The sequence below is a fragment of the Megalobrama amblycephala genome, linkage group LG12 (genome assembly GCF_018812025.1).
Source record: "Megalobrama amblycephala isolate DHTTF-2021 linkage group LG12, ASM1881202v1, whole genome shotgun sequence".
Classification (NCBI taxonomy): Eukaryota; Metazoa; Chordata; class Actinopteri; order Cypriniformes; family Xenocyprididae; genus Megalobrama; species Megalobrama amblycephala.
The window spans coordinates 36,668,795-36,694,351 of NC_063055.1; the positions used below are offsets into that span (position 1 = coordinate 36,668,795).

The 25,557-nt window shown below is 40.6% G+C and overlaps 1 protein-coding gene and 1 long non-coding RNA gene across 4 annotated transcripts in view; one reads left to right on the forward strand and one right to left on the reverse strand.

The window, feature by feature from the left end:
- Positions 1 to 25,557, reverse strand: part of LOC125280424 (NACHT, LRR and PYD domains-containing protein 3-like) — an 82,841-nt gene that overhangs the window by 54,986 nt on the left and 2,298 nt on the right. For all 3 annotated transcript variants that reach the window (XM_048210961.1, XM_048210962.1, XM_048210963.1), the window contains exons 4-6: positions 25,368 to 25,463; positions 23,442 to 25,157; positions 19,135 to 19,206 (exon numbers count right to left, since the gene is read on the reverse strand). In XM_048210961.1, the coding sequence (XP_048066918.1) occupies positions 19,135 to 19,206; positions 23,442 to 25,157; positions 25,368 to 25,463 (1,884 nt within the window). The remainder of the gene's footprint in view (positions 1 to 19,134; positions 19,207 to 23,441; positions 25,158 to 25,367; positions 25,464 to 25,557) is intronic.
- On the forward strand, positions 20,206 to 22,327 carry LOC125280456. The gene is made up of 2 exons (XR_007187612.1): positions 20,206 to 20,354; positions 21,478 to 22,327. It is a non-coding gene; the product is annotated as an uncharacterized LOC125280456 (long non-coding RNA).

Here is a 25,557-nt window from a genome sequence, read left to right on the forward strand (position 1 = left end):
TATGCATGGAAAATATATTATCTAATAGAAACATTTGTCACATTAAACAACAATTCTTATTTAATATCTATTACTGATTAAAATTTACAATGTGATGACTGCTATGTACATATTAATAATCATAAAACTATGTCTGATTAAAACTGAGCGAGAACCTTAGTCTTTGTCTTTCCAAATCATGGTAATGAAAGTGTTAATGTGAACAATGAGCCTGGTCCCCACTCATTGCAAGGGTGTCAAAGTCTGGAGTGATCTTTGATGTTGAGAGCTGACAGGTGGCTATTTTTTAAATTTGATCTGCGCTGGGATTTGTTGTAGTTCATGACTGAGTATGTTTGTTCACACACATATGTTGATCCAAATAAAACAAGCATTCTTTGTGCAAGCTTTTTTATGTTTGGGAATTTTTTTTCATCCAGTGAGGCATAAAACTGGTGATGCCTGAAACTTCTCCTTCAAAGTACTGTCACACTGTCGATGAGTTCCAGTTGTGTGTCTGGTGGTGCTTTTTCACTGTCAAAATATAGGGGGCATGAAACAAGTTCAAGTTCAGTCTCAATTTTTGCAAAATCTGTGAAGCATCGGGAAAATTCTGCATGCAGGTGCTGCTGTACCTCTCAATGCTAGACTGTGTTACTGGTGTGCTTAGTCCGGCCAGTGTAGGAAAATGAGCAAAATCTCGGCTGGATATCTGTCTGGAGAACAATACAAGTTTGGCCTTGAACGTTTTTACGTTGCTGTACAGCTCGTGCCCAAAAACGTCAATTCCCTGAAGTCTCAAATTGAGATCGTTCAGATGCCTAAGTGTGTCCACACCAAACACGAGGTCGGCCAGCCAGTCTGTGTCTTGTAATTCGGGGAAGTCGCCAGTTTTACCAACCACATCGAGGAACGTTGCTATCTCTCCTTTTAGTTCCCAGACATGGTGAAACACATTGCCGAGACTTAGCCAGCGCACATTTGAATGGTACAAGAGGTCATGGTGCTCTGCCTCCGTTTCGTTAAGGAGCTGAATAAACTGCCAATGGTTAAGCGCTTTTGCCCGTATAAAGTTGACAAGCTTCACAACCACTTTGAAAACTTTTTCTAGCTTCAACACACTTTTACACAAGGCTTCCTGATGTATAATACAGTGAAGAAATATCAGTTCTTCCGAGTTCGGGCTTTCGTCTTTTACTTTGTCTTGTAACCTTTTTAGCAGTCTAGTGTTTTTGCCGGTTAGATTTGGTGATCCATCTGTTGTGACGCTTGTCAGCTTTGTCCACGGCAGGTTATTTTTTTCCAAGCAGACGGACACGCTGTCATACAAATCCACGCCCCGGTCGTTCCCATCATTGATTCCATCCCGAGGAGTAACTCTGTTATTTCGAAATTTTTGTTTATTCCTCTGACAAAAATCAAAAGTTGAGCAGTGTCTCTGATGTCAGTACTTTCATCAAGTGCGACAGAAAAAAGACTGAAGCCGTCTGCTTTTTTTTTAGTTCCGAGAGCAGCTCCTCGGCAATCACTTCTATGCACCTGGTAATTGTTCTCCACGATAAGCTAATTTTCTCAAACTGACTTTTAGAACCAGGACAAAGTATGTCAGCAGTCTCCACCATACAGTCTTTCATAAATTCCCCATCCGAAAAAGGCTTGCTGTGCTTTGCAATTTTATGTGCCAGTACATAACTAGCTTTTGTTACAAATTCTTGAATAGAGCACTGTTTTGTAAATGTATTTTGCTGGGCTTTTAAGTTTGTGGTGAGTTTTAAAGCTTTGTTCGCCTTTTCTGCAGATGACAAGTTGGCTGCATAATTCGAATGCTTGCTTGAAAAATGATGACTGATGTTGTAGTGATTAAAAACTGCAATACTTTCTTGGCATATTAGACATACCGCCTTCTGTCCGACACTCATTTTCATTTATTAACGTTTCATTTATTAATTACCGAGTGCATTCTAATTCTACAGTAGCTAGGCCCTAACTCTAACTGTACTGCGTGCTATACTGCCATCTATTGGCGTTCACTTGTATTGCATCAAATTAGAAATTCTGAACCAAAACCATTACGCAAGTGTAATATTTTAAAAACTCCCTCGTGTGCCGGATGAAAGTGTTTGGCAGGCTGTATATGGCCCGTGGGCCGTAGTTTGCCCCCCTCTGGCTTAGACACATATGCCGTGCTCGATGACCCAAGCACACAATCCTTCTGTCATCTGCAGCTCAAAGACTAGGCCTCACAGGACAGTCAGAGTATTCAGCTTTGAGGACCATAAGACAGGATATCACAAAGCTCCATGGTACAGCAGTTTCCTTCAGGATCTCATCACCCTCTCAACCTCATAAAAGCTGTCTCATTGAGAGAGTCTTTACAGCCAAACTCTTGAGCCTGGCAGAACATTCAGTACCTGATAACCCCAATAGAACCAGTCCACCTTGGTCCACCAGGGGGCCCTGCAGCCATCAAGACACTACTTGGCTGGACATTGCAAGGTCCTTGAAAAGAAATTGAAGCCCCAACAGTGTCTGCACATCACCGTTAAATCTTTGATGGTTGAGCTTTTCCAGAATGTTGAAAGACATTCCTCACCATATGGTTCAACATAACTGTTCGTTCCAGTTCAGAGGCCACAGCTCGAATGACTACTTACTGCCTGGACCTGCGCTAGGCCCCTCTTTACTGGGCGTCCTGTTATGTTTCTGTGAGCATACAGTGGCAGTGAGTGGAGATATCAAGGGGATGTTTCTTCAAGTCCACTTCCTTCCTAAAGATAAACGTCTTCACTTTGTGTGGCAGGACCTGGATAGAACCAAACCTCCTGATGTCTATGAGTGGCAGGTTTTGCCCTTTGGCACCACTTGTAGTCCATGTTGTGCCATTTACGCCCTTCAACAGCACATCATGGACCATAGAAATTCTGGAATTGTTGTCAGAGCGACGGAAGATAGAAACTTCTACGTGGACAACTGCTTGCAGAGCCTATTGTCACCAGAAGAAACGAAACAGCTTGTGGATAAACTCCGGCAACTACTGGCCAGTGGTGGTTTCAGTCTTTGTCAGTGGTAAGTGATGTTCCCAGTGTGGTTGAGCACCTGCCAGCAGATGTAAAATCCAACAGCACAGAACTGTGGCTGTCACAAGACCGGACTGACATACAGGAATCCACCCTTGGTTTAAGATGGTACTGCCAATTAGACACATAACACAATCAATTTATGTTTTCAAATCCGTTATGATAGGCTGCATAAATTAGGTTAGCCGGAAACGGGAACACTTCCAATAACACCAGATGTACTCATTACATCAGAAGAAGAATGGCATCTACGCTAATATTAGTCTCTCTGTTTATCCTGAGGTTTACCGTAGTCAACTGGATCCGGGCTGTATCCAGGTGAGATCAAGGACCTGCGCCTTGACAAGACCATAACACAGCCCTGAAGTGCCAGCAGAGATTGAGTCAACTAGATCATCCACTGTGAAGGCCTCATCGACATGACAGCCAGTGGCACAGTTCCACAAACAAACCGTCCATACCAGCGTGATGAATACAATCCTCAACTGGATGGAACTGTTGCGATCCCATCTGACTTGTAATAGCTGCCTGAATCATAATAAAGCACTGTTTGCCAGAGGAGGACTGGCCCCCCGACTAAGCCTGGTTTCTCCCAAGGTTTTTTTCTTCATTTTAACACCTGTTTGCCACCTGATGTCACCTGTTGGAGTTTGGGTTGCTTGCCGCTGTCGCCTTTGGCTTGCTTAGTTGGGGACACTTGACATTTGATATTCAACAGTGTTTTGATCTGCCTGCATTGACGCCATTGTATGAAAACTGAACTGAGCTGGATGATGTTTACTTCAGTGCTGATTTAGATAAATTAACTAATTTATAAACTATTGATTCTTACATCAGAATGAATCAATACTGAACTTACTTAAGATGGATACTGACACCATTTTCTTTAAGAGATCAAAATTAAATACCAGTTATCACTGTAAAGCCGCTTTGACACAATCTGCATTGTAAAAAGCGCTATATAAATAAAGGTGACTTGACTAGACAAACTTGGATATAAGACCCGCCAAGTGACATCTGGACCACATACGTTTCATCACATCTACAGGGTTCTCGCAACTCAGTATGACCCCCTTGGTTTCATTCTCCTATTTACAACACATGCTAAAGTCTTAGTGCAAAGGTTGTGGGATAAGCAGAGGGAATGGGATGATCCCAACCTACCGGATGACCTCTTGAAATCCTGGAATGACTGGTAAGAAGAACTCCCTGCTTTGGCCAGCATCACCCTGCCTGGTTGTTTCTTTTCTTTAGACACTGACAGTCACAGGTCACCAGACAGATACATATCTTTTGTGATGCATCTGAGCAGGATTATGGATCTGTCTCATATCTGCACACAGAAAATGTCAGAGGTCAAGTCCAACTTGCCTTTATCATGGCCAGGTCCAGAGTTGCTCCTAAGCGGCAACATACCATCCCTCGATTGGAGCTATGTGCAGCCCTGAATGTTGCTCAGCTAGCCAAACTCCTTGAGACTGAGCTTACTGTGGCAATCAGCAGAGTGATTCTGTGGACAGATTTCACAACAGTACTCTCTTGGATAATATCCAAGCAAGAAGCTTTTTCAGCCCTCAGCTACAACAACAGCTGGACAAACAGAAAATATCCTTCAGCTTTAACCCACCAAATGCTCCATACTTTGGCTGAGCTTAGAAAAGAGAGATTCAGCCAGTGAAGACTGCCTTGCACACCACCATTGGCTCACAAGTAGTGACGGAAGAGGTGCTTCTGACAGTTCTTATTGAAGTGGAATACACTCGGATACACCTCAAGTAACATAGCTGACTTTGATCCTGTAATGCCCAACTACTTGATAATGGGGTGGCCAGATAGTTCCTTGCTACCTGTAGTCTATCCAGCCAGTGAGCTTATGGAGGAAAAGTAAGGTACTGGCTGATCAGTTTTGGTCAAGCTTCATCCACAACTATTTATCTACCCTACAGTCTCATTCCAAGTGGCATTCAGATGTGAGTAACATTTCCACTGGAGATGTAGTGATGCTTGTAGACCCACAGGTTCCTCGTGCCTTGTGGCTAGTGGGCAAGGAAATGAAAACCTTTCCTGGTTGAGATGGCCAGATCAGAATTGCTGAGATCCAAATCAATAATAAGCTTCACACCCGGCCTGTTGCTTGTTTGATACCCCTTACTGCATTCTCAGAGAAGGATGTACCTGTTAACCCTCAGGGGTCTTAGAATTTTTGGGGCCCTGGATAAGTTTTGACATGCCCTGACATTTGTGCTTTTTCAGTTGTTCATAAACATATAAATGACAAAAGTGTCATTACACTGTATTCAGCTCAAACTAGGCTACAATAATATGTGAGGAACATGTATGTACATGTATGTGTTTTTGAAGGAATAACGTTTATGCGTGGTTATTGAAAAAAACTAAAAACTTAAGTCACTGAAATAAAGCCAAAAAATATATATTAAATCTGTGTTCACAAGACTTCTGGGTATTTGAGGTTGTAGACTAAAGTTTTTGCTTCAGAATGATGTAAAAATTATGCTGCCTACTCCTTCATATAAAACAATAGAGAGATTTAAATTTTGTAAGACATTTTTTGTCAAGAAACACAGTATGCGTGGAGGCTTGAATCATCATGAACAATGGGTCATTTACACCTGAGAAGACAAAAGATCAGCATAAAGAGTTGTAATGACTTGCATAAATAATGAGCTCTTTCAGTCAGGTAGTCTGTGAAAAAACCCTCTGTGATCATGTCTCAAGCTCATAATGGTGTATATCAAACATACAGAAAAAACAGCAATACTGTGAAATATTATTACAATTTAAAATAATGGTATTCTATTATATACTTTAAAATATAATGTATTTCTGTGATGCAAAGTGTTTGAACAATTAAGTTACCTCTGTGGCATTTCATATAGCCTTTTAGCTTAAAAGCATGCAAATTTGGAGAAATATTGATGGATTCTCATATGTTTGTCAATTTTCTATACAGAGGAGTAATATTTATTCAATATTTATTGTCATCACTATGAACGCTGGATACTGTGTTTTCAATTCATACTTGCAGACGGAGGGTGCTCTGTACACCTTCAGTACACAAATTCTGAAGAAGAAGAACCACCCTGTGACTCTCCAGGAACTAACAGAGGCCAGAGATCGCTTTAACATACAGAAAAACACTTTTCAAGACAATAAATACACAATTGAGATGATGTATGCATGTATTGCCTCAGAATTTGCCTCTGAATAGCGCTCGCTCCGTGGGCGTGGCAGCATTAGCGGATAATGAGCTGAATCATGGACTTCTGACATGGCTCTCTTTTCATACAGATTACATAAACAGAGAATTTTTGTTCCCTTTCGTGGGAACTGTTGACGCTGCGTGGAGACGCACTGGGAACCTTCTGTGTGATGTCGTCACTGAAGCACTCATGTATCTAACCAATCGCGTAGCGAGACGTCAGAGACGGGTGACATCACGGATCAGGAAACTATAAAGCATACCCGGATGCAGAGAACGCTAGCTTCTGTGTCTTCAGCAAGCACTCTATGTTATCTTGTGTGTCTTATTTGGTGTTGTTTGTCTCCCTCTATTATATTAGAAAGACAAGATCTCTTCATCTGAGGACAAGAGTTTAATTTCCACCACGTCACTATATATATATATAAGGAACATATAATGGCGGACAAGCGATACAGAAAGTGTGTTCACCCGTGCACCAGGTTCATCCCTGATGGGGACACACGTGTCGTTTGCCTGGGGGTTGAGCATGCACAGGCAGCTCTCGAGGGAGCTGTCTGTGTACACTGCGAGAAGCTCATCCTCAGGGTTCTGTGATCACGCCGGGCACTCTTCGAGGAGGGTGCTTCGGCGAGCGTTCCCCGCGGGTCGGGTCCTGCTGCTGCTGAGGCACAGCACCGACTTCTTTCATGGGGTTCGCAGATGGATCTGGCAGAGGGGGTTGAGACGGGCCCAGCCTTATCTCGCCCCTCACCTGCCAGTTCCAGTGTCTCTTCTCAGGCGGCGGAAGCACGCATTGCGGTTTCTTCCCCCCAGAGAGAGACATTCACCATTCCTGAATTTGCTCCAGGAATGGTGAAGGCATTCCTATATCCTAGACCTGGCTATGTCCCAAAGGTCCCTACCCATGTTCCAGGCGCCATTGTGCTCCAGGCCTTTTATCCTCCTCCTTTTGAATCCTCGGATCAGGAAAAACTAAATCTGCTCTGCCCAGTGAGGGCTTTGGATGCTTACGTGCACAGAGCTGCCCTGTGGTGTAAATCAGATCAGCTGTTTGTCTGTTATGGGTCCCCTAGGAAAGGGGGCCCAGCATCCAAGCAGAGGATGAGCAAGTGGGTGGTCGAGGCCATCTCACTTGCCTATGAAGTGGCCGGTCAGCCTTCTCCATTAAATGTCCGGGCCCATTCTACTAGGGGTATGGCGGCATCAAAAGCTTTGATGTCAGGTGTTTCTATCAATGATATATGTGATGCAGCTGGATGGTCATGCCAGCACACATTTATCAGGTTTTATAACCTTGATGTTGGCTCCACTCCGGGGTCCTCTGTTCTGTCAAGATAACTTTGACAAGTATTTGAAGCTACGGCACAGTTGGGATAGCGTTCCCAATGCGTCTCCATGTAGCGTCGACAGTTCCCACGAAAGGGAACGTCTCGGATTACAGATGTAACCCTGGTTCCCTGAGTAGGGAACGAGACGCTGCGTCTCCTGCTGTACCCCCTGCATACTTGCGAGTGCTTGCTTCAGACTTTTTCAGAAGCTAGCGTTCTCTGCAGCCGGGTATGCTTTATAGTTTCCTGGTCTGTGACGTCACCCGTCTCTGACGTCCCGCTACGCGATTGGTTAGATACATGAGATACATGCTTCATTGACGACATCACGCAGAAGGTTCCCAATGCGTCTCCACGCAGCGTCTCGTTCCCTACTCAGGGAACCAGGGTTACCTCTGTAACCCGAGACGTTTTCAATTTGACTTACATGATTTAAAACCTGACATTTCAACGTTTTTTTAGACATAAGTCTATTTTTTTTGTGATTAGTATTCACAAAGTTACAGTTCATTTTCTGAGAACTATCAGATTGGACTTCGTTCGGAGGGAGACGAGAGATCACGCATCATGTTAGTTTTTTTTATTTTGCAAAAAGCACAACATTTTGTTTTTACTCTGAGTGTACACAAATAAAAGAGGATATTCCACAGATTAAAATGGTGTATAGCTCTTGATTGTATGTGCAACATTGACGGAGTATTTTTAGTCTCTTTCACACTGGTAAGAAAAAAAACGCGGTGGTATCGCCTGCGATACCTCAGACCTCAGAGTGTTAAAGACTCAGCCCCCACAAACTTATTAAGCCTACCAAGGAGCAAATATGGTCAGCATATTTGGGGGCAGCAGTGATAGTCAGTCAGTGATCACTCACTAAAGAGAGGGAAGCATCAAGTGTTATGAGGCTGAATTAATGATAAATTTCCATAAAGTGGACATTTATTTTGTGAGTCACTGAAACAATGTAAGTGTGCTTTGCAATACTTTAATGGGAGACTCTTTATTTATGTTTGTAAAGTGAATGTGTGATTGTATTAGTATATTACCGCTAGCTTGTTTACTCACTGGAGCAGCGATAGCAAATCGCATGTACAAGTTCATCTGCTGTATTGCATTCCTAACAAGTTTAATTCTTCATTTCATAGATTTAAGTTATGTTTGTATGTACTAAATTCATAGTATTGGATATTGGATATCGCGTGGATTGTTAATTACGTGCCATTGTTCATATTTACCATTCTACTTAATGACGCAGCAAGATATAATGACCTTTCACCTACTTTCTATCTGTGAGCTTCATGCTTACACAGCACTACAATAATGTTTATTTGCAGTACGTGGTAAATACTTGAAGAATATGATTATATGTGATTGTTCTTGCCTATTATCACGATTTATTGTTATTACTGTCTACTGATTGTTATCTTTGTTAACTCTTTGCTAATTTCTGACCACATCTATACAAATGTCCACAACCTGTGCCTAAATAAGAAATGCCCTGTTGTCTGACTTTGTTGTCAATTGCTATCAACTGTTGTCAATTCCTGCAGTTCTTAATCACTTATTAAAATCTGGAACTGAATCCTGTCTCAGGTGTCCTTACCAACACACCAGTGCAAACACTAACCCACCTGGACTAGTGCACATACAGTTCTAAATAATCCTTTTCCTCAGTAAACTGTTGGTGATCCAGCTTAGGGCCTGTTTACACCTGGTCACTTCATGCATTGTCTCTGATCGGATAGCTATCTAATTTATAAAAACAATTGCATTTACACTTGGCCACATAAATGTGTCTCCGCAAAATGGATATAAATCCAGATCTTCAATTCCCGCACTATATGCAGATTTCATAGAGTTCACATCACCGAAAGCAACAAATATGAGCTGCATTTTATTGATCATCAGCTAATTTCAAAATCTGTTAACTGTTTCTTTCGGACACGTTCAATACAGAGAAACGATGAGCTGGAGTTACTGAGCATGCGTGGTAGCACCGTGTCTGAACCAAACTGTTTCATTCAGACAGATGATGCTGTGTGCTGATACTATGAGCACGGGTGGACCGAGGACTTGAATGAGGGGGTGAATTTGGAGGTACAATATGTAATAATTTTGGCCGCTAGAGGTCGATAGAAGCCTATTCAAAACAAAGGCTTTTGCTTGATGACACCAAGTTTTAGAGCAGAATCTTGGGACATGTGGTCTCCACCTCAACGGACGGTGCAAAAGAATAGGGATAGGACTCGGGAACAAATCATGTTCATGGATGAGGTTATTTAGTATGAAGCAGAGCAGGACCGAGTGTTGTGGGAGCTGAACGAGGCCGCTGGAGCGATTGCACAACACACGCCTCACGAGCAGCGGAACTTTTACTATGACACAGTCGCCGGCGCTGCTTCCGCTTTTCTGGTCATGAGTATGAGGTAACACAGCTCTGTTTATCATATTAGATACATTTGAGTGTGTTGAAAATTATGTTATAACGTTATTCTGTGCATTCACTCGGCGGCTGCTGTGAGACACTGTTGCACACTGCAGTAAGAAAGATTGATTTTAGAATATCATATTAAATATTGGATGGCTTGTGTTGATAAATGGCATGGAATTAATTTTAAAACGTATTGTACGATGGAGGAAATTATGTATTACTGTTAATACGAATAATTATGTCTATTAAAACGTGTAATATATTAAAGCCTCTTTTGTGTTTCCATGGTTTCTACAAAATAAAACCGGAAACAGAGGGTTAATGCGGGTATGATGCAATTGACAGGTGACTTCTCACACATCCCTGAGCCTTAAAATTGCAATTTTCTCATGATTTTCCAAATAGTTAGAAACATTTGGGATATTGTGAGTACTCAAGTGAACAAAATATATAACACTGGCCTAGTAGTTTTTGGATATTTTACTGCAAAATTTTTACATACTGCACCTTTAATAACAAATAAAATGTACTGGAAAATACAAATGCAACTAGTTTTACTACACAACATTTTAACATGAACATGCAACTGTTCCGTCAAAACGTTAATTAATTTTACTATTTACTATTGTGTATGCACTATGCACATTATTTTTTAAACTTCATGAGCTGGATGGTTTCTGTAAAACGTTGATAAAGACTAGTTTATTTACTTTAATATCTTTAAGACATATAAAACATTGTGTTCGCACACTATATGCCTGTATTGTGTGCTTTTGCAAAACGTAAATCCAAGAAACTTAGATGATAACAATGATGAGTATTATTATTTAACTGAAGTTATGATTACAAATGACTTTATTTGAATGTGTTTGAATGTATTTTCATGCACCTGGAAGATAGAAATGACGTCAAGGGGCAGTGACTATTGTGGGTAATCAAAATAACCTAATAATTAGTCTGCTTTTGTTTTTATTTATTTTCATTTTTAGTTTAGTGTATTCAACTTTTAATTAAAAAAAAATTGTTTTTAGTTTGTAGAGTTAAATGTAGGCCTAATGTGATTTGACCCCTTTTTTGGGGGGGGGGGAACCCCGACCAGTCACTAGAGGGGAACGAAGTCACCCCCAATGCCACCAGGGAGGCTGACCTGGTCTATCGTAAGACAAGCTTAGTCTTGGCCAATCCCTGTCTGAACACAGAATCTCAAAAACGCATCCTTCACAGAAGGGAGCGGGTAAAAGTGACTGCAAAAGGGCACGAGCAACTCAAACCCACGCGTAGAGACGGCATCCTGGAGAGCAGAACTCAGCTGAGTGCTATGAACCCTCATATTGAGGGGAGTATGATCGACTCATCCTAGGATCTACTCAGCGCTTAATAATGCACTGAGGAGGCTGTGCGCTAAACACTTGATGCTTCAGGGGAGCACAAACCAGCCTACGGCTGAATCGTAGGAAGAGGCCTAATTAAGGCCTATCACCATGATCAGCTTAGGGAGCTAAGCACTATTACGTACATAACCCGAAAGGGAAGTACTAAGCTCACCTAACAGGTAGACCATGCAATGGGCACATACTCATGGAGGCCAAGAGGGCCTACAGCATGAAAGTAACTGAATATGATACAGAAGTATATTCAGAAAGTGGCCTGGAGGGGCCACCCTGAACACCTGTCTTGCTGGCAGCAAACAGGCAACTTCAATGGCAGCATAAGAAGCTGCAAAGCGCCCGCATGATAATCTACCCAACACAATCCAACGAGCAGTGTACTCAGTAAAAGCACCTTTTTACTCTTTCAAGCAAGAGGAGTACAACATATGCCAACACATAGTCGAGGAAGGCCCGTGCGTGTCACCTCAACAGACACGTGGCATCAGCTCGTGGCAGTGTTATAAATGCTATAATTGCTATAAGTGCTATAAGTGTTATAATTGCAATGTTATAAACCCTCATATTGAGGGGAGTATAATCCGCTCATCCTAGGATCTACTCAGCGCTTGATTATTTGTACTGAGGAGGCTGTGCGCTAGAAACCCTGATACAGGGGAGCACAAGCCAGCCTAGGGCTGAACCTAAGGAGGAGGCCTCATGGATGCCTACAACCCACGATCAGCTTAGGGAGCTAAGCACTTTTACACAAACAACCCCAGCAGGGAAGTACAAAGCTCAACCTAACAGGTAGACCATACTGTGGGCATATAACCATGGAGGCCAGAAAGGGCCTACTCATGCTAGTAGTACTATGTGGCATTCAATGGTGGCCTGCGAAAGCCACCTTGAACACCCATCTTACTGGAAGCAAGAAACAGGACTTCAGTATACAGTAAAATGAGACTGTGAAATGCCCACGTAACAGTCCACCTAACACAATCCAACAAGCAGTGTACTCTGTAAAAGGAACCCTTTTTACTCTTTAAAGCAAGAGGAGTACAACATACGCCATCACACACTAAGAAAGTCCCCAAAGACGGGCCTATGACCTCAGCAGACAGGAGGCGTCAGCTCGTGGCAGTGTTTCCAGCACCAGGAAGGACAACTAACCATACCATAAGGAGGTTAAATTATCACCTGGAGCCCTGGCCAACCAGAAATGTACTCAGTAAAATACTTGAAACTCTCACCGCGAGAGGAGTACACTATTACATACACCAGCATGTTCAAAAGGTGGCCCAGAGGGCCTAATACCTGCAAACATACGGCGTTAGTCTAGTGGCCACGTAAGGACTAGCATCCTGGAGAGCAGAACTCAGCTGAGTGCCATGAATCCTCGTATTGAGGGGAGTATAATCCACTCATCCTAGGATCTACTCAGTGCTTGATTATTTGCACTGAGGAAGCTGTGTGCTAGAAACCCTGATACAGGGGAGCACAAACCCTAGGTAGCTATTTAGCTCCCAGACTCAAGGAGGCTGATGTAGTTAAAACCAAACTTCAGGTTTTACCACAAAAACTCACCCTTGAGAGGTCAACCACTCAGAAGAGTACTCGGTAAAAGCACCTTTTTACTCTCAGGTGAGAGGAGTACATAACTAAACTCCAACATGCTGCACAGGAGGCCCACAGGGCCTACCCTAGTAAACACCAACCATCAGGCCATGCATTCAAGATTTAGTTACTAAAGGGAAATGCATATTACGCCCCATACTCCAAGAGAGGCCTGCTTAAGGCCTACTCAACAGAGGAGGGGCATGGCCGGTGGTGGTATTGGATTCACAAGCATCCTGCCAGTATGTCAGCTAAAAAGTAGGGCTTTAGGGCCTACAATCTCAGCAACAAGTGGCATTCAGCCCATTCATCCATATAACACAAACTGTTCCAACATGTGAACTAGAAAGGAGGCCTGCTAGGGCCTACCATTCCAATGACATGTGGCTTCAGCTCGTGTAAACTATGTGAGCAACCATGATCAGCTAACAGCACTTGTTAGAAATACAATTGCTAACTAGAAGGAGGCTAATTAACCATGAGAGCCTACACTCAAAGTTATATGCAATATAGCTGTTAACAAGATCACAAAAAGGGAGCTAATAGAAACCATCTTTTCTCAAAAAGTGGGTCTATACTACCCTGAGTACGCAATCCAACAGGTGATGTACTCAGTAACACCAATAAACCTACAAATGGGAAATATCAGGTCACCAATGTCTCCAATAGCAGCTACGTGAAAAAGCCTGCTATCATGAGAACAGGTGCTAACCTGTGGCAGCATAAGAAAGCTCACATATAATGTAAAGGTCCAGAACTTCAAAGCAAATACAACACTTTGATGTATATGGTATTTTCAAAGAGGAAAATAATTTTCTCCCTACAGATTCTAAAATCTGTACTGAGCCATAGAGGACGGATGCTAAACATTAGCAACGCCAACTCAAACTTGATAAAAGAAAACAAGTAGCTCAGAGGAAAAAACACATTTTCCATAGCATAAAAGTTCTAGAAAGTGGGGCCTAATACACACAGCATGAACTTATCTACGCAAAGGGCCTACCACCTGAGATAACAGCATCAGGGAGTCTAAAAAACAGTCTACAACCTAGCTGTTAAACTCAACAATTGCACCTACATAGCAAGGGGATAATGGGCATATGGCCTAACAGCTCCCTCAGGAGGAGGCCAGAACTAGGAACTATACAGCCTGACAAGGGATAGTATACATAGGATTATAAGTAAATAATACACCTAACCTAGCTCTAGCCTGGCTGCTAAGCTATGGGCCTTCCTACAGGGCCACAAGCCTAGTGAAACCTGGTTCTCACCTCCAAATCTCATGGGTAAGAGAAAGAAAGTGAAGCTCACAAGCAAACAATGTCAGGCGGCCGATTAGGGCCGACCTAAACATACATATTAACTGAAGTGAAGAGTGCTAACTCAAACTACTCTAGAAAACAGCAGATGAGAAGCTACTCTAAACAGATGGCTAAGAAGCGGCCATTTTGTGGCCTGCACAACATATACTCTAGCCAGTCTATCAACTTCAGTTTGCCCAAAAAAAACCCCTAATTTCTACATGCTCAGAAAAACTACACAGGAAAATAAGGCCTTATTTCAAATATAGACCGTCCTGTGGCTCAAAGACTGAAGACTCCTAATGCTCCTTTTTTTTACATAAAAGGATGGAATCTAAGGTTCTTTTAAGCCTAAAAGATCCTCTTACCATCAAACAGAAATTGCGGGCCAACAGAAATAATTACTATGGGCCCAGCCATCAGTCTGACCATAAGAAGCATATATATATATATATATATATATATATATATATATATATATATATATATATATATAAACATATATCATGCTCAGATGCACTGATCTTTTCACGTAGCAACTGCGACAGCTGCCGATAATGAGTGACTGTAACGTTTGTACTGGACTTTTTTGAAAGTTATATATTAACTGTCTGAAAACAAAACAGGGTTCACAAACTGTCTAAAGAGTATAAACTATATATATTCACATCTTAGTAAGATGTCAGTATTTGAAAGGCTTTAGTTTAGTTTTTTTATTTGAGTAAGCTGAAACTCAATTCTTACAATACCTTTAGAAGTGTAATTAGGCAATTTCTCTCAAAAAAATCTTGTCGGCAATGGCATACCCATCATTTCACGACATACAAAGGCCACATTTGGAGAAGTCTTTGAATTGGGACAGTCTTTGCCGTGCCACTGTGACACACTTGTTCCTCCTCGGCTAAATTCAGTTTGACCATCAGTTTTCACACTTTCATGAATCAAAAATTAAATATTTGTTGTGCACTTTAGTTAGATTAATTGAATAAAATGTGTGTTTTTAGAAGTGTGCTGAAATCACTGATCTTGCGCTGCACTGACTGAAAGCTGCTGTGATTAAAAAGAGAAAGTGCAGTGCTCGCTTTCTGTGTCATTTATTCACACAAAAAAAGTTATTTTTTCATAGGATTTTGTGAGTATTTAATACTTCACATTAACAAAATGTTTAATATTTAGTCAAAAACTAAGTGAAAAATGATTGGCTAATATACACACAAATAAATGCTACTTTGCCACCACACTGTAAAAACATCAAAAGTAGAGAAAGCTTAAAAGTTTAAGGCAACAAACTTCAGCAAGATTTTGTGTTTTCTCAACTTGTTGTATTAAGTTTAAAACAAAAAGTTGAGAAAACACAAAAATCTGCTGATGTTTGTTGCCTTAAACTTGTAAGTTTTCTCAACTTTTTATTTTTTACAGTGCACCTGCTGGTTAAAGTGGTAATTGTTGTAATTTTTATTTTTAAATAAGTGTTTTCTATCAAATGTTGAATTTCCTACATTTTGAAACGTTTGGTTTTACAATGGGGACAATCTCAAAAGGATGAGCAAGTAATGTTTGTGGTCATCACATTAAAAATAACATTTGAAGTGCTGGGGGAATTGTGTGCATGTCTAATTACAGACACAGCGTTTTTAAACGGCCCCAATAGCTTCGTCTTCATTGCAATTAATAAAACTGGTTTATTGGCAAATTAGGTAAATGTGATAACTGCATTAAAGTATGAATGCAACATTAAAGGTGCCCTAGAACGTTCTTTCACAAGATGTAATATAAGTCTAAGGTGTCCCCTGAATGTGTCTGTGAAGTTTCAGCTCAAAATACCCCATAGATTTTTTTAAAATAATTTTTTAACCGCCTATTTTGGGGCATCATTAACTATGCACCGATTCAGCGCGTGGCCCCTTTAAATCTCGCGCTCCCTGCCCCCCGAGCTCTCGACTATAATACAGTGCATAAACAAAGTTCACACAGCTAATATAACCCTCAAATGGATATTTACAAGATGTCTGTCATGCATGCTGCATGTATGCGTCAGATCATGTGAGTATAGTATTTATTTGGATGTTTACATTTGATTCTGAATGAGTTTGATAGTGCTCCGTGGCTAAAGCTAACATTACACACTGTTGGAGAGATTTATAAAGAATGAAGATGTGTTTATGCATCATACAGACTGCAAGTGTTTAAAAATGAAAATAGCGACGGCTCTTGTCTCCGTGAATACAGTAATAAACGATGGTAACTTTAACCACATTTAACAGTTCATTAGCAACATGCTAACGAAACATTTAGAAAGACAAGGTAAATTCAATTTTCCATTCTACGGCACCTTTAAAAAGTCAACAATGGTTTTGTGTCGATGTACAGCTACTACAGAATGAACAGCTAACAGTTCACCGGAAATGCCAGAGCTTAACAACAACCGGGAAGTAACCGTGCATATAGCCTATTGGGTCACAGCAATAGAATCTGATTATCAGCCACTAACGATCTGCAGTTGATCATTCGGAGCATCCCTAATTCTAAACAATCTTCATTTTTTATGAACTGATATCAGTCCATAAATCTAGAGAATTAATCTTTTAGTCTGTGCTGTTTTCAGCTGATGTATGAATAAAACTAAACATTATTTGTAGTGTGGTGTGCCGTCTCGCATCCAATAAATCACAACAAGCTTTGTGCTTTTTTACTTTTGATAAGAAAAATCTGATCAAAATTCTGTCAAATGTATTAAGAAATTCAAACAATAAATGTGGTTTTGGTGCTCTTTCAGATCGCTGTAGTGTCTCAGGGTGCATCTCAATCAGCTCCCTAGTTCAGTAGTCAGGGCTCTGATCAGGAAGTCAGCCATTTTAAGGGCTGTCTCAATCGCAGAATCCTTCCAGGGCACTGAAACGTTCGCTCCTTAAAAAGTCCCACAATGCACAGTGAAAACCAGGGAACATCAATGCTCACTATGCTCCCTTAAAGGATTAGTCCACTTTTAAACAAAATGTTCCTGATAATTTACTCACCCCCATGTCATCCAAGATGTTCATGTCTTTCTTTCTTCAGTCGAAAAGAAATTAAGGTTTTTGATGAAAACATTCCAGGATTATTCTCCTTATAGTGGACTTCAATGGTCTCCAGATGGTTGAAGGTCAAAATTACAGTTTCAGTGCAGCTTCAAAGGGCTTTAAACCAGATGATAAATAAGGATCTTATCTATGGAAACGATCGGTCATTTTTGAAAAGAATACAACTGTATATGCTTTATAAATACAAATTAACGCCTTGCATGTGCTTTCACTTTCCGTATTCTCCAAAATGCTTACACTGTATGCCCTACACCTTCCCTATTCTACTTAAGGAAAATAACGAAACTGGCGTTCCTTAAGTAGAATTGGTCAACCGTCTGGAGGCCATTGAAGTCCACTATAAGGAAAATAATCCTGGAATGTTTTCATCAAAAACCTTAATTTCTTTTCGACTGACGAAAGAAAGACATGAACATCTTGGATGACATGGGGGTGAGTAAATTATCAGGAAAATTTTATTTAAAAGTGGACTAATCCTTTAACGCAAGATCTGAAGTGCGAAACTTAAATCACGTGAGCCAATTCACTACACTTAATAACATTACAAGTAATGTTAGAAAGATATCAGCTCTGCTCTACAATGAGGATGTTGTCACCTCACTGGAAATAGAGTCATAAGTGTCCCAATGTATAGTGAACCAGCGTCCTTTACTGTCCTTAACAGTGCCCGAATTCATGTATGTGATATACTGATTCACGAACTCGGGAGCTGATTGAGACACACCCTCAGTTCAAGCAGCACTGCAGAGCACGAGTGAACCGGTTATCTTTTCTTCTTTACTACTAGTTATAGCATGGAAGAAACATGGATAATATTAGGATCACCTCAACTCACAGCAGAGAACATACATTTACCTCAGCTAAAACACATTAGCTAAAACACAGAAAGTCATTTTTATCATGTCTCAGTTTGTAAAAATGAACAGAAACACATTTACAGTAATGCACTTACAATAGAAGCCTAGCAGGTCAGATCAGTGGAGGTTTTAAAAGCTGAAGTGTGACGCTCATATTATTTGTTGAACTATTATTTTTAAGTAAAAAAAAATAAAAAAATTGTAATGTTGTCACGGGTCAGGGTGTGTCACCGGTTCATCTCTGTTGTTTTGTTATTGTCCTGTCATTTTCAGTGGATGCTTTATGTTTCTGTGTTCTTTTCCATGTGTTGCACTTTTGTGTCTTACCTGCTTGTAACCTTGAGCTCAGGACCCAAAGTCAAGGAGTTTGCAGTAAGACTGTTTCACTTACTGGACTCGGGCTCGTCATCAGTTGGGATCCTAGGATCGCATCCTCTGAATGGTCTCCTCAGCCTGTGTGTCCGCTGGTGTGTGTGTGGAGAGCACGGGAACCAACGTACAGTCTGTCTTCACCTCATTGTCTACTTCATGTTGTCCTTCATGTTGTTCTAAATAAACTTTCATCACTTGCTCACAGCAGTCGAGTCCTCTTTATCTGAAGTCACCCAACTGATGATGAGCCTGTAAGTGAAACAGTCTTACTGCAAACTCCTCGTCTTTGGATCCTGAGCACAATGTCACAAGCAGGTAAGACAAAGAAGCACAACACATGCACACACTTGTGATTGTGTGCACAGCGCTACCAGACAACCCTGATTGCTCAAATCATGAGCTGCTGAAAATGACAGGAGTGACAAAACAACAGAGACGAGCCAGTGACACACCCTGACCCGTGACAAATGTTTTAACAGTGATGATTGTTCTCAGTGTTACTTACACAGCTGATCTAGTTGCTGTAACCACAGGCAGCAGCTTCTGAAGAACTTCATCTGCTGTATTTACTGCGTCACTATTTGAAACACAAAAAAAATTATTAATTATTAATGCTAATAATAACAATTAATATGAGTATTATAAGTAAATATTACATTAAATACCTTCCTTAAATAAACACTGCTTTAAAAAGGACATGTGAAAAAGTTTTATTAGTATCAAACTGAAGAAGTTACTGAACATATTCTGCCAACACAGATTTGTTTTTTCTTTTTCTTGTCAGTGTTGTTGTGGCAGGTCTATTAGTCTGCATTAACACTACAACACTTAGTGACAGATCTATTTTGACATATCAGATTTTTTTTCCCCATCCGTTGCTATGGTTATCACAATGTCAAGCATCGCAATTTCAAGAGACATTCCACCTCTCCCGGAAGTTCCAGGAGTCTACCGCATATTGATCTTGGGCGTTTCTCAAACAGAAGGCTGAATCCTAGTAAGTTTGTGTCTTTATAGTCCAGTCCAGGGCTGCCCACATAGCAAACAGACTTGGCCCAAATGTGGCCTCATAATGGCACTGTTGGCGTGTTGCCGGCACTGGCATGCATCATGTCAGCCAACCGTGGGCCATGTGTGGCAATGGTGGCACTGCATGCATGACGGCAGACAACATTTGGGCCGATTGTGGATGTGAGGTGTTTGGCCCAGATCAGTGTAGCGATTATGTGCCATACTCTGTGTACTGGACAATTGTAAGTATTTAGGCCTGCTATATTCAAGGCAAGATTTACCCCCCCCCCCCCCCCCTCTCCTCTCTCCTCTCTCTGAAACAGATGTAATGATTTTAATAATTAATAATATTAATTGACTTATATATATGAGTCATTTGAAAAAAAAAAATGTCCAGATTTAAAAATGATACAAACAAAATATGATAACAAAAAAATATATTTTCCTAACAAGATAGTTATTATATATATATATATATATATATATATATATATATATATATATATATATATATATATTTCCCCTACATAACAGTTTATTTAAAAATATATGTAAAGTTATAGTTACAACTGGGCGGTCAACTATTGTTTATTTTGGCGCGATCTCCACGGTAACACCAGCTTTTCTGGTTGGTGGATGAGGTTCACGTGATGCGTCGGTTGAAATTTCTCCCACTGAAGGGTGAAGACGTCTGTCGGACAACCGCTGTTCTAGGTAAGTGAAGTTATGTTGTGTACGACCTAACATTAGATGTTATGTTATGTTAGATGTTTTGAATCAATATGTGGCCTTTTGGAAAGAATTGAACTTACAATTTTTTACAAAAAAGCCGCCAAATGCGGTTAAAACTCGCAGATTATTTTGGTTATTATGATTAATGAATTCCATCACTCGTAACAGCTATCTTTAAAAATAGAATAACAACCCATTTTTGGCGCTGTTTGAAATACATGAAACTCGGATGCCACTTAGTTCTTTATTGAAGTGAATTTTGCCTATAAGGTAGCTGATTCACTGCCCCTTGAACTTGAGAACCCAGATATGAGGATTGACGCGACCGGGGTGAGATAGACCGGCCTGCGGGATGTCCGAGGCGCGGTGCTTCCTGTCCAGTGTGCGGAACAATGTAGCCCACTGTTGTTAAAAAAATCACAGCAAAATCAGCAACAGTAATTGACTTTTTTAACTGAAAGTGATTCAAAGGTTGTACAATCAGATTTAATTATATCTAAATCTAATCTCTGACTTTGATAATCAGGATAGGTCTATGTCTGATATTTTTGTTTTAGCTAGTAGACATTATTAAAACAATAAGAAAGCAATTTGTTATTTCGTAAGCATTTTGCATCAGTCATGTACGTTAGAATCAAATCTGGAATAATCATTGTGTCACATAAACAAAGACATGTTTTTGGTATTTGTAGGAGGTCATTGTTAGTTTACATTAACCTATGCAATAAGTAACTGTTTAAGACAGACCAGTACATTTTGAAATTAAATGCACTTTTTTTGAGGTGGAAATAAGATGTTATGCTTTGAATGCATTACATTATCAGTACTTCAACAATGCATTGGTTACTCTGTTTACACCACAGTTTCCATATCTCAACATTTTTAAGGTTTTTGTTTGCTAAAATGGTCTTATTTGTCATACTACTGTTGTCAAACTCTGACAAGCCAGTTAGTCATTCAATAGTGCCATATTATTGGCAATCATTTCCTGTAAAAAACACAAAAGCAACCTTATTTTTCATTTGTTACCTACATTTATTTACAGTAGATGGATGAATGTTTGTATATGTATTTATTAATTTTGTATTATTATTTTGTCTTTTAGCTGCTGTGAGGAAAAAATTGTCTGACACCACCCCAGACAGCAACATAGTGTGGCCCAGATCCGGCCCACATCTGGTACATGTGGTTTACACGCGGACCAGATGTGGGCCAGATCTGGCCCGACACTATGTTGCTGTCAGCGACAAGACTAATAGTCTGCTGGAATAAGGAGAGAGCACTTGTGGAGAAATGAGGGGCTGCAGAGCTGTACTTCACTTCCTGAGGACAGTCCTAAATAGGATCACGTTCTCCCTCACACATACAAACATTCTGATGTGTAAATTTGTTTTAAGTATTTTTTTTTTTTAATTTGCTCTATATTTGTTGAGAGTAAAATTACATTATAATATCTTTACATTTCAGTGCTAGATTCATTCATATATTCATGAGGTGGTAATAAGATATGCTTTGATTGTACTAAATAAAATAGCCTTCACACAGTTACACAATTCTGAATGTGGATATTATTATTATTATTGGCTTGTGCAATATTGTTAAATAAACTAATTTTGAGAATTGAATTTTCTTGTGACTCATTTGTTCACATGGTTTGGGTAAGATTAGGCTGGGTTATGGCTCATTTTTGGGGTTTCTGGTTAAAGGGTGGTGGTGATATGGATAACATATGGCTGAGAATTGGTACCAATAATAAAACCTGTATTGGCCCACTTCAGGGCCAGTTAAGGGTGATTAACTGGCTGAGATTCGGGCCGGTTATGGCCCATGTGTGACCCCTGTCTTTAATCCAGTTCTGGGCCACTTCAGGGCCGTCATTCTTTGCGGTACTTGGGCCGAGGGAAACGTGATCGTGTGGCCCGGAGCTGGGCCAGAAAACATTTGCTATGTGGGTGGGTGATATATCGCATGCGATTCTCACGCGCATTTCGTCAGTAAAGCCGGTTCCCTGATTACCGCTAAATCGCCATCACCTGCTTTCAAATGGTGCGCCATTTAATAGACAGAGCCGTAGATCACTGACAAGCCACGCAATATCGCGTTCAGTATCGCAGATGAATCGACTTCGATAATGAACGCGATATTGCGTGGCTTATCAGTGAACTACGGCTCTGTCTCTTAAATGGCGCTCCATTTGAAAGCAGGTGATGGCGATTTAGAGGTAATCAGGGAACCGGCTTTACTGACGAAATGCGCGTGACAATCTCATGCGATATATCGCCCAGCCCTAGTCCAGTCCTTCTGAGGCATGTAGACTCGAGGCCTCCTCAGCATTAAACACTAGAATGAGACTAGTAAGTGCGCATGGCTATGGCACACATGTTCCTGCTTCAACAGCACAAAAATACTAATAAAACTTAATTTTAGAAAAATACTTTGTATTAAAAATCTTTTCTTAATGCAATACAGTGAATGACAACCGCCTGTGTCTCCCAGTGGCTTACATTACTTGCAGTTTAGTGTTAGTGATTAATTTACACCAAAACAGAAGATAACATGTATGCCTTCATCACTGAAAACATTATTTTTGTCTTGCATTTCATAATGAACTCAGATAAGTGCAGACTCGTTTCCATCAGTTCAATTTCGTGATTTGAAATGTGTGCAAAGGATTGTGGGCGATTGAAGGACATAAAGGATACACTTGATTTTTCCTTCAAAATGAGCTGAATGAAGGACGTGAAACGAAGGCTGCCTTCAGAGGATCCTTCAAACTGAGGCCCGTTTTAAAACGCATACATTTTGTTTACACTTGTATACGTATGCCCAGTGTGTATGAACACAAATGACCTATTTTGGATTCAAAACAGAAGAGCTTGTATCCCTGTGCTTTATTACTGTATGAAGAAGCGATTTTTGGTTAGTGTTTGTGTGAGATAAATATAAAAACATAAAGATATGAACTACTAAACTCTGTGTGACATCTGCAGGATTACAGATTTATCAGATTCTTGTTTCTCTTTGTTCATAATGTTTTAGACTGTAATGATTGTACTCAGTGTTACTTACTGATCATTTTTGGCTCCAATTAAGCTGCTCAGGATAAACTCCTGCATTGTCCGCTCTGAGGTCAAAAACACAAAAACTAAAGCTGACCACTGAGATGAGGAGAGTTTCACAGTGCGTAATCCTCTAGAGCTCATACGAGGTTGAGCTTCATTCACTAGTGAAAGATCACCCAGTTCATTCAGACAGTGAAACAGATTGATGTATTTATCTGGAGAGGGATTCTCACTTATCTTCTCTTTGATATAGTGAACTGTTTTCTCATTGTTGTGAGAGCTGTTTCCTGTCTGTGTCATTAGTTCTTGTAAGAGACTCTGACTAGACTTCACTGACAGACCCAGAAGGAAGCGGAGGAAAAGGCCCAGATGCCCATTTTTACTGTCTAAAGCCTCATCCACAGCTCTCTGATGGAGGTCAGATAGTGAGGCTTTAGTTGGTTTGGTAATCTGGTCAAACACATTGATGTTCTTGTTCATAAAGGAGAGATGCACATATAGAGCTGCTAGATGTTCCTGAATGCTCAGATGAACAAAGCAGAAGACTTTCCCCTGATACAAGCCCAACTCCTCTCTGAAGATCTGAGTGCACAATCCTGAGTACACTGATGCTTCTGTCACATCAATGCCACACTCTCTCAGGTCTTCCTCATAGAAGATCAGGTTGCCTTTCACAAGCTGCTGAAATGCCAGTTTCCCCAGTTTGACAATCATGTCTTCATCTTTCACTTTCTTCTCATAGTCCTTCTCATGTTTGATGTTGGTCTGAAGGATCAGGAAGTGTGTGTACATTTGAGTCAGAGTCTTGGGAATCTTTCCTTTCCACGATTTCCTCAACATCTTCTCTAGAACAGTGGCTGAGATCCAGCAGAACACTGGGATGTGACACATAATAAAGAGGCTCCTTGATGACTCCAGGTGTGAGATGATCCTGTTGGCCAGACTCTGATCACTGATTCTCTTCCTGAAGTATTCCTCCTTCTGTGGCTCATTGAAGCCTCGTACCTCTGTCACTCGATGGACACACTCAGAGGGGATGAGATCAGCTGCTGCTGGTCTGGAGGTGATCCAGATGAGAGCAGAGGGAAGCAGATTCCCCGCAATGAGGTTCGTCAGCAGCACGTCCACTGAGGCTGATTCAGTCACATCACACAACCTCACATCGCTCTGAAAATCCAGAGACAGACGACACTCATCCAGACCATCAAAGATGAAGGAAACTTTATACTTATCACTGGATATTTCCATTTCTTTTGTTTCAGGGAAAAAGACATGAAGAAGATCTGAAAGACTGAGTGTTTTGTCCTTCATCAAGTTGAGCTCTCTGAATGGAAGTGGAAATATGAGCTGGATGTCCTGATTCTCTTTCCCTTCAGCCCAGTCCAGGATGAACTTCTGCACTGAGACTGTTTTTCCAATGCCAGCGACTCCCTTTGTCAGCACAGTTCTGATGGGTTTGTCTTGTCCAGGTAAAGGTCTAAAGATGTCACAGTATTTGATCGGTGTGTCCTCTGTTTCTGCTCTCCTGGACTGTGTCTCAATCTGTCTCACCTCATGCTCATTACTGATCTCTCCACTTTCACTCTCTGTGATGTAGAGCTCTGTGTAGATCTCATTCAGGAGTGTTGGGTTTCCCTGCTTTGATATTCCCTCATACAGACACTCAAACTTCTTTCTCAGATTTGATCTCAGTGTGTTTAAGACCTCAGGTTTAGAGTCATGGCTGTAAGATTAAAATACCAGATTATTATACAAGATTAAGAAGTAAATATCCATAAATTACAAAATAGATCATTTTGTTTGCAGTATTATGAGACACAGAATATCATTAGTTTTCTGAAATGTTTAAATTATTAATCATGTGATTGAGTGATGTGTGATGTGCATTGCAGCACCTAAAATTATGCAACAACAAAAAAGTCCTCCATTTTACCTGAAACCAGGATTCATGCTTTCATTAAAGTCTTGTGGTTGAATCACAGGCATGTTCACAGTTTTGTTTTTAACTGGACTGGATAAAAGATTTGACCTTAAATCAGAATGAAGAGGGTAAAGAATCAGACACACTGATATTGATGTAATTGTGTCATTAACTGAGTAACAGACCAACAGATTTTACAGTG